This window comes from Gallinula chloropus (assembly GCF_964237585.1).
Source record: "Gallinula chloropus genome assembly, chromosome: Z".
Lineage (NCBI taxonomy): Eukaryota > Metazoa > Chordata > Aves > Gruiformes > Rallidae > Gallinula > Gallinula chloropus.
In genome coordinates this window covers 87,756,783-87,771,908 of record NC_140089.1, presented here as the reverse complement: position 1 = coordinate 87,771,908, position 15,126 = coordinate 87,756,783, and the positions used below count along the sequence as shown (strand labels likewise).

At 43.1% G+C, this 15,126-nt stretch overlaps 1 protein-coding gene across 1 annotated transcript in view; it reads left to right on the top strand.

Annotated features, from left to right (window-relative positions):
• Nucleotides 1-15,126, top strand: part of DYM (dymeclin) — a 246,520-nt gene that overhangs the window by 25,569 nt on the left and 205,825 nt on the right. The window contains exons 3-6 of the mRNA XM_084278113.1: nt 802-854; nt 1,452-1,545; nt 3,171-3,304; nt 11,708-11,780. Of these exons, the coding sequence (XP_084134239.1) occupies nt 802-854; nt 1,452-1,545; nt 3,171-3,304; nt 11,708-11,780 (354 nt within the window). The remainder of the gene's footprint in view (nt 1-801; nt 855-1,451; nt 1,546-3,170; nt 3,305-11,707; nt 11,781-15,126) is intronic.

Below are 15,126 nucleotides of genomic sequence, written 5' to 3'. Positions count from 1 at the left end.
CACAAACCACAGTCAGTGTTAGCCTGTTGGAGCCCCATAGGACTTTCAGTGAGACAACTCTGCAGAGCTGAAACTGTTTGAAACTCTACTACCACAAGGTGTATGTAAGAGATAAGCAGACACCAGTGGTTTTAACCTCTTATGTGCAATTCCCACAGGTAACATTAGTTAAAGGAAAGGGATGCTTGGCTTGAGGCTGAATATCAGGTTAAGGATTCTTTTATTTATACTTTTAAAGATGTTACTGCACATGTTAGATCTTGCAATCAAGTTCTTGTAAACTTCTTCCTGTAGGCTGCCTTTCTATGTGTATTTTCTTGATGTCAAGCTAAGTGTGGCAGCATTGACGCCACAAAGGTAACAAAACAAACGATGTAGTGACATCATTTCACTTTGAATAATTCACTTCTCAATACTAGTTTCCTGTTTTATGGTCACTGTAAGTCAAATGCCTGTTGTCCTGCCTGGTACTAGGGTGACAGCACTGGAATGGGCTGTCCAGAAAGGTTGTGGAGTGGTTCTCCTTAGAGATATTCAAAAGCCTCCTGGATGTGGTGCTGGGCAACTGGCTTTAGCTGGCCCTGCTTGAGCAGAGAGGTTGGACAGGATGCCCTCCAGCTGTCCCTTCTCACCTCAACCATTATCTGCTTCTGTGGTATCAGTGTAAAGCAGGTAATGGATTGGTAAAATCCAGTGCTTCATAGAGACGTTTTACTAATGTTTTGTAATGAATGTCCACCTCAAGTAGAGGAACCCAATTCCTTGTGTAACCACTCTTATTTTCTTTCTCCCCTTCCCTAGTGCTGACCTGAAGCTCTTGGAAGAAGCCACTATCTCAGTCTGCAAGTCTTTAGGTGAGAAGTTGTGACATCTTTTTTTCCACATGCTTCATCAGGAAAATTAAGAAAGAGTGTTCTTCTGCACATCCCTGTCTTTAGGATACTTTACTTGTGTGTGTTCCACCAGTAAGATAAGTATAAAGAGTGTGGAACTTGAAATGTTTTAAGCATTTTAGTCAAGTAACTCCATCCCTACCACCTTTTTTGCCTCTCTGCCCCCTTAGCTGATTAGTAAGGGGAAAGAGGATGAAAGGAACAGATAATAGAAATGTGGTCAATGAATTTTGAAGAAGGTAAAAAACTAGCTGTGAAGACCTGCCCAGTTTTCTGACAGGAGACTATCTGTAGGCAAGTCCTGGAAAGGAAGCAGTGTGAGCTCCCCATTTGGGATATTTTAAATCCAGGGTGAAGAGTGCGCTTAGAAAGTAATTATGGAGTAATAAAGCCTGGCCTGGAGAACCTGCGAAGAAGAATAGCTGTGTAGAAAAACATACTATGCTTTATGTAGGAATAATTAAGACATTGAAATTTGGTTTCATTCTGTATATTATTTGAACTAAAAGGTGTGAAATTGTGCCTGCTATGTAGTCATATCTTCTTTTTCCTCTCTAGTTGAGAAGAATCCTCGAACAGGAAACCTTGGGTCGTTGATTAAAGTCTTTCTTTCTAGAACCAAAGAGTTAAAAATATCAGCAGAATGTCAGAAGTAAGTAGAAAAAAAAGCTGTGTGTGCCATTTCACTCTTTAAATGTTCCTTTTGCTGCTGGCTCTTGAGTTTTTACTTTGATAGTTAACATAATCACAGACCAAAACTTAGAAGTCTCTTACATCATTGTTTTGAACAAACGAGCATCTAGTACTTTTCCAAACACAGAAAATTAAATGTAATAAGTAGACAGATTGCTGGAGTAAGGTGTGTGTTCATCCTGTGTGTTACATGAGCACATTGGTGTACAAAGGGTGTAAGTCTTGATTGTTACTGGCTTAGAGCTGTTTAAACCTCAGTATTTTACCTTGGAAATATTTTAAGTTGGATTTGAACACAAACTTCTGTATAAAGGTATTTCCTTCAGATCATATCATGCAACTGTCACTGGCTTCTCTTGCTCCTTTCAGCAGCAGGAAAGAACTCCAAGGGGTTACATGTGCAGCACTGCACGGTTTTCCCAGGATGCTTTCTGCAGTTGTTCCCTTACACCCATAGACAAACAACCAACTCACTCCAGATCCAATGCTTCAAAACAGAAGGCTTTTTAATGTTCTCAGGACTACCCTCGGCCTTTTTTGCTTGTATCTATTGGTGAAATAGATATTGGTAAAAGCTATTCCTGTCTGGATAGGTCCTGTTGCTTTAACCTCAAAATAACCTTGAAAATACAGCTTCAGAAAAAAAAAAAAAAAGCTTGACTATATGCTGTTGTATGGGCTTCCCAGCAGTTGGTTACTCAAGGAAATGTAATCAAGCTGTACTCCCCTTGCATGGAAATTATCTGTGTGTTGCATAGGAGTATCTTGCTCTGTTGTTCTCCTGAAGTCTGTAAATGCCCTATGGTGGTAGAATGGGTTGGGCTGAAAGGGTCCTCAGAGATCATCTAGTTCCAACCCCCTGCTGTGGGCCGGGACAGCTCTTGCTAGACCAGGGTGCCCAAAGCCCCATCCAACCTGGAACCCTGCCAGGGATCCAGGGGCTTCCACAGCCTTTCTGGGCACCCTGTGCCAGGGCCTCACCGCCCTCAGAGGGAAGAATTTCATTCTAACATCTAGCTCTGCCCTCTTCCAGCTTGAAGCCATCACCCCTTGTCCTGTCCCTGCACTCCCTGGTGAGCAGCCCCTCTCCTACTTTCCTGTAGGACCCTTTTCAGTGTTGGTAGGCTGCAATTAGGCCTTCCTGGAGCCTTCTCTTCTCCAGGCTGAAGAAGCCACCTTAAGGTCATTTCACTGGGAGAAGTGCTCAGGGAGTCAGAATAGATTTCATATCGAAGCTGCTGGAAATGTTCAGATGCCCAGGTGACTTGAGTCCATAGTGTCCAGAAATGTTCAGAAGCATGCTGAGCCATCTGGTGAGTTCTTCCAGGAGTGGTATTTCTGGCAGCTGTGGTGTTTTTAACAACACAAACATAGTTTGGAATAAGAGTGTATTCTGTTGGGGGAAGAAAAAAGTACTTTTTACATACACTTCCAAATCTTTGTGGAAACTGAAGATTCCCAGTTTGAGCACTTTAGCTTTTCCTTGCTTCAGCTGAAGGAATCCCAGTGTGTTTTCTTGAGGTTTTAATGCATGTTCATAGGTGAAGCGTTACTGATTGTTCTTTGTTTCTGCTTCTTTTCTAGTCACCTCTTCATCTGGCAGGCTCACAATGCACTGTTTATCATTTGCTGTTTGCTGAAAGTCTTCATCAGTCAAATGTCAGAAGAGGAGCTGCAGCTTCATTTTACTTATGAAGAGAAAACACCAGGCTCATATGGTAGGTCTACACTAGTGCTAGTGAAATTAATACCCTGTGAAAAGTCTACACTAGTGCTAGTGAAAGTAATACCCTGTGAACATCTAAGAAGTTCTGATGTTTGTAGACACGGCACTTGGGGATGTGGTTTCATGGTGAACTTGGCAGTGAAGTTAGGGGTCTCTTCCAACCTAAATAATTCCAGAATTCTATGTTTTGTTTAGAACTAAGAATCCTAAAAGTGGCTTTAAAACCAGAAATGTTCTATCAGTGAGGTTACATGCAACTTGTTCACTGTTTGGGATGACAACTGGTGAGGTTGAAAGTATGTAGTCAGTAGTAAAACTGACTGATTTTTGAAGTCTGAAGTAATTTGGTGAAATCTATGTTTCTTTGAATCACACATGTGAAAGAGACCACCTTCAGAAGCCGATGAGAGCTTTCAATAACATATTGACTCCTTTACTGCCAGAGTTAAATGTTTATTAATAAGCTGTTGGCACATTCCAGATTCTTACAGCAAAATGGACCTCTTCCAGAGCAGGGTTTAAGCTGTTTGGTTTATGTTTTCTTTCAAGGCTTGTCTTAAATTTAACATGGCCATTTCTTTACAATCATAATGTGGCATGTTTTTAAACAGCCACTCAGAAGCAGTGTTACATACCTACCCTAGCTTTGGTCATTTTCCTGTGGTTTGAAAGGTTGTAACAGTCCTCTTCAGAAGAACAGGATGGAATTGTGATGGAGATGACTGTGTACTACTGCAGGCAAGGTGATGCTGCAATTGTTTAGTGTTTCTTTTCATGTATGTTTCATAAATCAGCCAGGAATAGGAAGTCATGCAAGTTTCAGGAATCCAGTGAGGGAAGATAGTAGAATCACACAATTGTAGGGGTTGGAAGGAACCTCCAGAGATCATCAGGTCCAACCCCCCTGCCAAAGCAGGGTCCCTAGGACAGGTCACGCAGGTCGGTGTCCAGATGGGGCTGGAATATCTCCAGAGAAGGAGACTGCACACCCCCTGGGCAGCCTGTCCCAGGGCTCCCTCACCCTCACTGGGAAGAAGTTCTTCCCCAGATTGGTGGGGAACTCCCTGTGCTCCAACTTGAGCCCATCGCCCCTTGTCCTGTCCCCACAGCCACTGAGCAGAGGCTGCCCATGTCCCCTGTGTCCCACCCTTCAGCTATTGATCCCCATTGATCAGATCCCCTCTCAGGCTTCTTCTCTCCAGGCTGAACAGTCCCACTCACAGCTCACTCAGCCTTTCCTCGCAGGGGAGATGCTCTGGGCCTTTAATCATCTCCGTAGCCCTGTTAGAACCCTTGTTAGAACTGATTCATTGGGAAGGCAACTGCTAAAATATACAAGAGTACAAGAAAAGTTCAAGAATTTAGGTAGAGTGCTTACAAATCTCCAGGAAAAGGAACGTATACTACACAAGGTGGAAGATACCAGGGAAGATGCTCAGATAATCTGGCTGTTCTCTTTCTGCTGTCCAGTCCTTTTGGAATGTGAATGTGTTCAAAATCAGTTTGATTACAGTAAAGAGAAGGTCGTAACACCACCACAAATGTTTGTGTAGTGCTGTATCAGGATGCTGTCATGGAACATGATGGGTGGCACTGGCACAGGAGCCTCGATTCCCTTTGCTTTGCTGTACAGATACAGTTGTGTCTAATTACTGCATGTACCCAAAAACGGTCTGGCAAAAAGGACTGGTGTCAGAATGCTGATAGACTACGAGTGCCTTGTGGAAAGAGGAACCAAAAGTGATGCCTGTGTAGGCTTCCTTCAGCAGTCAGTCCAGCAAGGGCACACGTTGGGACTGCCGAAGAGCTGCTTGCTCCTTGAGTAATGAAAACCCTTCATTAAAATCTGTTTAACTCCTTGGCATCTGCTGTCGCTCCGGGGAAATCGGACTGGTGGTGCCAAAAGATTAAGTGCTACATGTTGAAATGGCTTAATGTATTTAAGCTGTGATGAGTAATCTCCAAGAGTGAAGTCAGCTAACGTGCATTGGGCAGTACTACCTGCTTGTAAGAAGCTATCAGTGCAGAATGCCCGTGGATTTGTACTTGGTTTACCAAGATTGCCCACCTCCTCCTTCACTGGTAGAGCGTAGCACAATAAAATGGATAGAAAAGCTGAGATGTTTTGCTGGCTTGAGCCTCTGCAGTCTTTACTCCTTTAGCTGGGAGCTCCTTGCAGGATGGTATGAAAAGTGGTTCTTGTCACGGGGGGTAGATCCATGTTTATGCCATGTCTAGTAGCCCTTGACCATAATTCACAGTGACATTTATGAGCGGTAATTTTGTGCGTATTGATGGCAAATGTACTTAGCAATTATCTTTGAGCAGATTGCTTGCTGGATGTTCTTGATTAGGAGGGTAATTGTGTGTGGTCTGCTGGTGAGAGCAGGGGATGGAGGCAGGAAACGAGTTCCTCCTTGGCTCAGCCGCGGCTCGAGTTCGCTGCTGCTTTTGACTTGGGCTTCCAGTTGGAGATGGTTCTTGTGACCTTCTTCAAGATATTGAGGTTTGTAATGTGCTGTGCTTATATAGCCATAATTTTTGGTTCTGAATCTTCCCATAGGTTTTAAAATACATATCTAGACAGAGTGTGTGTATGATAATACAGTGGATTTCTCCCTACAGCTTATATATTCAGCTATAAGAAAAGCAAGAGCTCATTAACAGCGTATAATAAAATGCTGTTGTGTTACAGCCTGTTAAAACGAGCAGAAAAAGATTAATTTTTTGGATGTGCTTTCATAATTAAGTGTAGCTTTCTTGAAGTTATTTTTTATTCGTTGAAAACAGGGGCATCCCTTGTTACTGTGAAGTTTACACAGGTTTATTAGTACTTCTACTGAAGTTGTAGATGCTTGACACTGTCTGCAGTGAGCATGCTTCTTCAAAAATCAAGTTCTTAGTTGTCCTTGCTTTCTCTTTGTTTCCCAAAGCTTGATAGTTCACTATTTGTAATTACAAGCATGATAAAACAAGCCTTAAGCATTATTATATTAACTATATAATGCAAATAAAACGTGCATACAGATAATGGTGCCTCAGTTTTGAAGGACAGTTTTCTTTTAATAGAACAGAGCTGCTGAGTAGTTACTGTAAAGAGCAGTACAACCAACAACACAAACCACCTCTTTCTGGTGTGGTCTGCTGATGTGTGCCTGGTTCAATCTAAAAGGTTACTGGTCCATCCAGGATTATTTTGTAACTGGTGGAAGTCTCTGCATGGTGGTGCTTGTTTCCCAGCATCGCTCTTTATTTCCTCCTGGTCAGAGAATATATCCCCATACCGTGTCCTCTGAGTTTAAATACAGCATCTTGCAACTCAAAGGCACATAAACTCCAGTGTCAACACGTCAGGCTGACAGTGCTGTAGTGTGATATGTGGTGTGTCAGGCTGAAATGCATGGTGTGATGCTGATGTGATAGTCATGATGTATGGAAAATACCCTCATCACTGGCTGCTTAAGCAACTTCTCGTGTGTTTTGACAGGTTATACATGACATAGCCACTGTTGTGTATTTAGGAGGCTTTATTACTGTCCTATCTGGAAGAATTTTGCACTGGTATGCTGAATGCCCAGTTTGTGCTTTTCCCTGCCAGGCTCTGCTCTAAGCTCAGGTGAAAGCTGTATGATTGTGCTTTGCCTCAAAAAATGAGAGTCCTGAGGTTTTTTGTTTAGCAAATGTTGGAGCATGTGGATATGTGGTAGCACCTGGGGGTGCTGGTTGATGACAGGTTGGCCATGAGTCATCAGTGTGCCCTGGTGGCTTAGAGGGCCAATGGGCTCCTGGGGGGCATCAGGAGGAGTGTGGCCAGCAGGTCACAGGAGGGGATCCTCCCCCTCTACTCTGCCCTGGTCAGGCCCCACCTGGAGTGTTGGGGCCAGTTTTGGGCTCCCTGGGATCTCCTGGAGAGAGTCCAGAGGAGGGACTGAGATGCTGAAGGGCCTGGAGCATCTCCCCTGGGAGGAAAGGCTGAGGGAGCTGGGGCTGTTCAGCCTGGAGAGAAGAAGCCTGAGAGGGGATCTGATCAATGGTGATCAATAGCTGAAGGGTGGGACACAGGCAGCCTCTTCTCAGTGTCTGTGAGGACAGGACAAGGGGCAATGGCCTCAAGTTGGAGCACAGAGCCCTGAGACAGGCTGCCCGGGGGTGTGGAGTCTCCTTCTCTGGAGAGATTCCAGCCCCGTCTGGGCACCGACCTGTGTGACCTGTCCTAGGGAGCTGCTTGGGCAGGGGGTTGGACCTGATGGGCTCTGGAGGCCCCTTCCAACCCCTACCATTCTGTGACTGTGATACCATGAGAAAGCTCTAATGAGTGAGTCACACAGGCTCAGTTCTCAGATAGCAGCACTCTTCAGGGCTTCCTTCCCAAATAGTTGGCCCGTGAGTAGAAGTTTGTTCCTTCTGGCGTTTGTCAGGTGGTTCCTGGGAAGTGCAACCTTTGCCTCTCTATCCATTTTGCTGGGAATTTATGTTTAACATGGTAGGATATGGCACAGTTTTGATTGTAGGGAAGTCCTTACAGAGACCTAAACCGATTCAACTAAACAATCCCGATACTAATAAATCCTAAACTGGATTTATCCAGTTTATCATCATATACTGGTCTGAAGCTGGAGTTCATCTTGCTAACACAAGTCATCTATCTTTCAGCGAGCCTCCCACTGTTTGCATCCTACAACTTCTGTGCAGTCTTTAAGTTAAATGTGATCCAGAGGTGTAAGAGAGATGGGCACGTGCTGTGTGTTCTGAATCAAACCACCAATTCTTTCACCCTCTTCCCTGGCCTGTCATAGGAACCTTTGTTCATTCTCTGTAGAGAAGGTTTTCTCACATGCTGCTGAGGACTGTGTTTGGTAAGCTACAGCAGATAAGAGGACGTAGAGGAGGCAATAAATAGCTGTGTTTACTGCGGCCCTTAGATGATTTCATGAGTGTTCAGCTATCACATAGAGGAAATGAGAAATGGAAATTAGTTTATGTACTCATTGTTAACACTTTTCAGGGAAAGTAGGGAGCTTTGGAGAGTCCTCACAGCTGAAGATCAAGCTGCAAAACCCAAAGAAGCTTTAAGTCTGGTGGTTGAATTAAATGTATGAAGCTTTAGATAGTGATTTATAAATAATAATTCCCTTACTGGTGTCCAGGTTCTGTCCTATATGTAGGAGTGATAGGAGAGAAAAAGGAGTAGCATCTAAGGTGTAGCTCCCCTTTGTGCCTGAATATCTTACTGACACCAAGCACATCCATCTGGTACAACAGGTCAGGTCTTGACAACATAGAGGTTAGGTTCCTGTCAAGAAAGACTGTGTTGCTGTCAGTGTTAGACCCTGTATCATGGCTGAGGATGGAGCTGGGCTGGTTTTACTACAAGTAAAGTCTCCTGGCATGTATATTTCTTTCTGGCTAGGCTGTTTGGCTTGTGTAGTGTCTGCTAATCTAGTCTGTAATGCATGTAGCAATGAAAAAGCTGTTATTTAAGAAAATACAATTTATGTAAATGTCGTGGTTTCACCCCGGCTGAGAGCCGAGATCCACGCAGCTGCCTGCTCCTTAAGGAAAAGAGCACGGAAAAGGGAAGGGGGGTGTGAGAGGTAAGGGAAGGGAAAAGGAAGGGGCAAATAACCCCAAAACCAAGGAATAAGAGGCCCGTGGGTTGGGATAAGGACAGTTTACTAAGATAACAGAAAGATCCAATCTAACAATGCTGACAGGACTTTAGAGCAAAAATCTCTGCAGCTGTTGATCCCCAATGCAGTGTCTGACCCAACCCCCAGCTCAGGCCGTGCCACCCAGAGCCGTCCCGGGACCCGACCGTCCCCCTAGAACCGCGCGTCCCGGAGCCGCCCTCGGCCTTCCTCCCGTCAGCCCCCGATACCCTGGGCAGGACGTAACTGGCTGGAATCCTCTCTTTGGGCAGCTGGGGCACCTGTCCTGGCTTCGCCCCTCCTTTCTCATGAAGAGCTGAGAAAGTCCTTGACTGTCTGACAGCAACTAACAACATCAGGGTGTTATCAGCACTGCTCCCCTTGTAACTCCCAAACACAGCATTCCAGCCGCTGCTACACATGGAGTTCACTCCATCCTGAACAAAACCAGGACAGTAAAAAAAAAAAAAAAAAAAAATGCCAGGAACAAGCCCCCTAAAAAGCCCCAATGCAAGTGACCCACATGCTTCAGGAGTCTGATACAGCTGGTGGAAGATGATACCTCAGCGTTAACTGGACAGTGCACAAGCCATGTGTGTTTGCAGGGACTTTGGCAAGAATTCCCAAGACGATTCCCCTCTCTGCTCTCATCTTACCCAGACAGCACCCTTGGCTTTTTTTGCCCCAAAGCTTTACACGTGTCTTTGATCCAAGTATGTGCTCTAGCGTGGCTGAGTACTCTGTGTGTGTGTGTTGTCTTTATCCTGCTATTGAAAAAAGGACATTGTTTATGAAAACACATAGTGTTCCCTGTTTATAGCTCACTCTCACGTTATAGATTTGGCATGCATCCCCCTCATTGTCTGGGCAAGGCAAGAACTGAACAAGAATGCATGTGGCCCAATGGGGGGAAAGGATACATTAATTATTGTAGCTGAATGACATTGATTACAGCAATTAAGTTGTGTTTTTATCTTTTAAAAAAGAAGAAAAAGAATAGTTTGAGAGTAGAGCAGGGAAAGCTGACATCTTCCATTCTGTGTGCAAACCCACCATTGTCTTGCTTTATTCTGAATATAGCTTGGGGGGGAAGCCCCCTTTCATATTCAGATAGCATCAGTCTCTCTTCAGATGGGTTGTGTGTATTGTGTGGTGGAAGGAAAGAAGATTCTTAAAATGTGTTTACTCTTTTTATCCTTTCTCCTCTCACCTCCTCATCAGGATAATAAATAAGGTACCTTGTGGAAACTAATAACAATCTTGCTGTCAAGTATTTTCTAGATTAAAAAAAAAAAGAAGTCTTTAGGAAATTGTCACATTCCTGTTATTTTATAATGTATTACCTGGGCTTCATTATTTATGGTGGTTTCTGTCCTGGGTTAAATACTCCTAGCAGTCCTCTGTTCTTACTCACAGGAGCTGCATTGTGTTACTCATGGGGGATTCTGTATAAAGGAAACTATGTTTTTGTGATAAAAAAACAAACCTGATTTCCTTTAGAGCATGCAGTTCACTAGGTGACAATTCTTAGTGTGTTTTTAATAAACCAGTTGTGGAAAGAAATACTTCTGCTGCATTGTGAATATTCCCCCTGGTGTGCTTCTGGAAGGTGAGTTCTGGATTTAAAAACCAGGTTGAACAGAGTAACACCACCGTTACCTGGCTGTAACATGTTTATTGCAGGAATTATGTATTTGAAAATACAAAACAAAGCAGCATTTTGGTAATCACGGTGCTGTAATGCCAACTGGGTGATACAGAGGGGAAAACTGTGCCTGCTCTTGGGCCATTCAGCATTATAAAATGCTTCTTTGTGTTGTTGGCTTCCCCTTTATAATTTTATTTTGCAAGCAGCAAAAATCCTAATGAGCTAAGAGATTTATCATCTCTCTCTTTTAGTATTATATGACAACTTCAGGTGGCTTAATAAGCTTTTTCCTCAGCAAGTCTTTTGTTACAGATACTATTAAAAATTGCAGTGCTAATGTGAAATACCACCACTTTTATTGCTCTGAATAGTTGCATTTTTAAAAAATAACTTCAATCATCCCATGGATTTATCCACACTGCGTTTGAGTAGAGAATAATTTCTGCTCCCTTAAAATGGTCTCTGGGAATTCATGACTCCTTGTCATTGAAATACGTAAAACCTCTTAAATTAATGCATATTGATGGAAAAAATAGTGTGGATTTTGTTGGCTAGGAGCATCAGTGATGTGTATTGTAGGCTGTGTTCATCTGAGAGATCACAGCTGAGAATAATGTTCTGCCTCTTAGGCAGATGATACCGTGTCTTCTCTCTGTGTCTGCTTATTCTTCACTGGGGAATTAAAAAGGGGTGGGAAAATAGGCAGAGTGCAGGGGGTGTTGAGAGGAGACTTGAACTGTGGACCAGTGAGAAGTTACTAGTGATCAGTTCAACTGTTAGTAGTAACATCATTTAATATGAACTTAAGTAAGCAGTGAAGTAAGGGTTGATTGGTTTAATAGTAGCATACCCATGTAACTCATACCCAGCATCCCAGTTTATCCAGTTGTGGCTTACAAAGGTTTCAGTATCTCTGTTTTCTCTGGTGATGTTCTCAAGTGCTTTCTGTTTCAGAATAGAATGCCATCTTCTTAAACAGGTAGAACTTCTGGTGTTTGTACCTTAATTAAAATAGTGATCATCAGGATCCATGTGTTTAAATCTTTGCTTTCTTTTGGTATTTGAAAATCCAGAAAGATTTTGGTATGCTTCTTTTCAGGAACAGAGTGTGAAGACCTCATAGAAGAGTTGCTGTGTTGCCTCATCCAGCTCATCGTTGAAATTCCACTCTTGTAAGTTGGCCTTTTTCTTTATTTTTTCCTTTTTTTTCAGGCTCCTTTTACAAACCAAGTGCTGGAGAGAATATAAAATTTAGAGTGATAGATTTACAACGTTTAAACACTTGTGTTTGAATGCTTCACATGATAGTGCAGCACTGATAGTGATAACCTGCTGCCAGTAGCAGCCCTGATTATGCTGTTAGAAGTGCATGATAAGCATGTCACACCCAGCTCAAACCATTAACAGAAGTTGCCCTGTTGTATTGTGTAAGATCTTCAACATTTGTTTAAGGTAACTTTTGGCTAGAAATGGGTGTGGGGAAATGTATAGGGGAGGGAGGGAGTCACTTCATCTCAGGGGAGTGCAGCAGGTGCCAAAGAAGTTTCCTCTCTTGCAGTTGTGTGGGTCTTTGAACTGCATGTGTGTTCAGTGTTCATTTAATACTAATTTCTGAAATACCAGCCAACTGATGTCTGAAGAAGAGAGAAGGTAAATAGACCAAGTGGAATGTTTCTGCAGATCCCCAGATTACTTTCTGTGGCTTTTTTCATGTATCTGCTCTGTCTGGAGTTGTGTTGGCTCCACAAGCCATTAGATACTTCAGGATTACGTGTGGGAGAACTTACTTTGGAAATAAAAATGCTTTCCCACACCTGTTAGAAGTTTTAACTCTCTTTTTTTTTCCCTCAAGATGAACTTTGTCAAAGACACTGTCAGCACTACCTTCTGTGTTACATTGCATTGTAGTCTGTGCCTGAAATGCAGTGCCCCAGTTAAAGCATCACAGCTCTGAAAGTGTTTCAGGTTATCCCTTCTGTTGCAGTTTGTAGCTCTGGTGATGACTCAGGTTTTGCACTTCAGACTCTTCTTTTGGTTGGAAAGCTGACAGAGGTGCAATAGTTCTTGAAACATTGCTCTCATTAAACACAACTCTGTCAACGTTGGATGAGGGCTTGGGTAGGTAATGTGTAATGAATTAGCGGTGTGATTTAGAGAGTCATTCTGCAGAGCTTGTCAGGACTTCCTGGGGCAGACTCACTTTTTGTTTGGAACAGATTAGAGGAAGCACAGAGGGGTGAAAGGACTGTGATACACAGGGAAGTCAGTAAATCCTGCAGGGCTTTATTTTCCTTTCTTGGAAATCCCAAGGGGTGTGTGTGTGGAGTCCAGTATCATTTGTTCTGTTTGTCTGGCAGAAAGTAGTTTTATAGGCATGATTGTTCTTAACCCTTTTCACCACCTGAACCTGTCAGCATCTCTCTGCTTGCTGGGAATGGAAGTAGCTGTTGAAAGCTCCAGTTTACTGTATAATATAGTAATAATAATGGCTTATTAAAAAAAAAGCTATAAAAGCTTTTTGTAATCTTTAATGTTGTGCTATGTAGAAAAAATACTTTTCATAAGAGATGTGGAAAATTTGGTTTTATGGGTTTTTTTTGTCAAATAAGTTTTTCTTAGCTAAGTTCTTCCTGAAATAGCATGCTACTGAATTCTCAGTTACCAACCCTGACAAAAGTGTCTATTGTTTTCTTGTTATCAGTTCAATATATTTAACAGTGTGATAATGCTGTGACTAGTTACTCCATACTCACATCATTGAAGGTGAACTGAGGTAGGGGAAAGGGCATTTAGTAAACCTTGCTTTTGCTAATACCAAATCCAACTCTGTTCTTCATAAAGATATTAGAAGGGTGAGAAGTTTTCGCTTGATCAGGATTATTTTAGAGGTGATTTAACCTTTTACTTCTCTTGCTCTCCCTCTTCAGACTCACACCAAGTTCCTTCTCTACTTTGTACCAAGGGAGAGGGTAATTTCTGTATTTAGCTGGAATAATTCAAGTAAATGACAAGCCCAGTAGGTGAATTTTGGGAAGGAATGGGTTGTCCTCAAACTTGTGGTGATTTCTGTAGCAGGACTGAGGGTCACTTGCCAGAGGATGGGCTGTTGGCAGCTTCCAGCGGCGCAGCTCACAGCGTCAGTCTGTAAAGCTGCTGCTGAAGATGGATTGTTGTTGTGACAGAGGGTTAAAATCTCCACGCTGAGCCCGTCTTTGAAGTGTCACTCAGAGCAGTGGGGGTTTTGTCAGGAGCCTCCGATAGCTTTACCTGAGGATTGTCACAACCAGTGTGTCCCTGGGGTTGTGTAGATGCAGTTTTGTGATGGAGTGGGTACAGCTGGCAGCTGCTGTCTGTGTGTGTTGCTTCTCTGAGCCCCTCTCCTTCACTGAAATGCTGAGGTTTACTTCAAAGTGTGGAAGACCATCTCCATGTCCCAAATTCCAGAGCAGAGGAAGCTGTGCAACAGTCCCCACACTTTGCTTTCTGATATTGTTCTAAATGCCACATCTGGTGCTTATTCTGTTAGAACCAGTACACTTCAGAGGTACTTTGATTTTCCTCACCTCTGTGTTATTCAGAAGGGCTGTTTTTAATATTGGTTTGGGGTTTTTTGTTTGTTTTTGCAAATGTGTTCCTGAAGAGTGGACAGCATTGCTGGCCAAAGCTGAGTAGATTCTGTTATGGAGTAGTGAGAAGTTTGTGACTTTAACATAGAAAGGTCACATAGTTCTTCACAGTTGAGTACCACATTGTGAAGCTGTATATGCAAGGTGACAGGTACTGTTGGGAGGAGAGCTTAGGATATGATACCTCTATGTGGTGTTTTGTAGACAGGTACATAATCTTAACCCAAGACTAAAATCAGCATAAGGGGTTGGGCTTGGCCAGGGCACTGAGTTCTGGGGCTTGAGTCTTTCCCAGTCATGGGCAGAGCTTCCTCTACTAGAAGCTTTGGCACAATGAACTATTGTCTAACCTACATAATAACCTGCAGACCTGCTTGGAAAATGCAACTGGGCAGTCTAGCTCAAAATCAATAAAGAAGATGGATGAGAAGGGGCAGATGACAAATACTAAGTCTGTAAGCACCTCACCACGTCCCTTACTATGACATACAACTGAAGAACCAAAGTGTGTTGAGTTTAGTTGGGAAAGTCTGTGGACAAAGGGACAATAATGCACGTTTAAGGGCATCTCAGAATTATCTATGATGAGTTTAAGAAGCCATTTCTCAAAGTCAGTGTGGGTTGGGAAAGATAAAGGTGCTTTAAGGCAGTTGTGCTCAGCACAGTTAGAACAGGTTGTAGTAGGACTAACAAGTCTCTGCAGTGTTGTGGCTCCACCAGGAAGTTATTAGAAGGTCTTGAATTACCCTTTGGGAAAACAGGCTCTGCTGCTTTCGCAGAATCCCAGAACATTAGGGGTTGGAAGGGACCTCAAAAAATCATCTAGTCCAACCCCCTGCCAGAGCAGGATCACCCAGACTAAATCACACAGGTGCAGGTGGGTTTGGTGTCT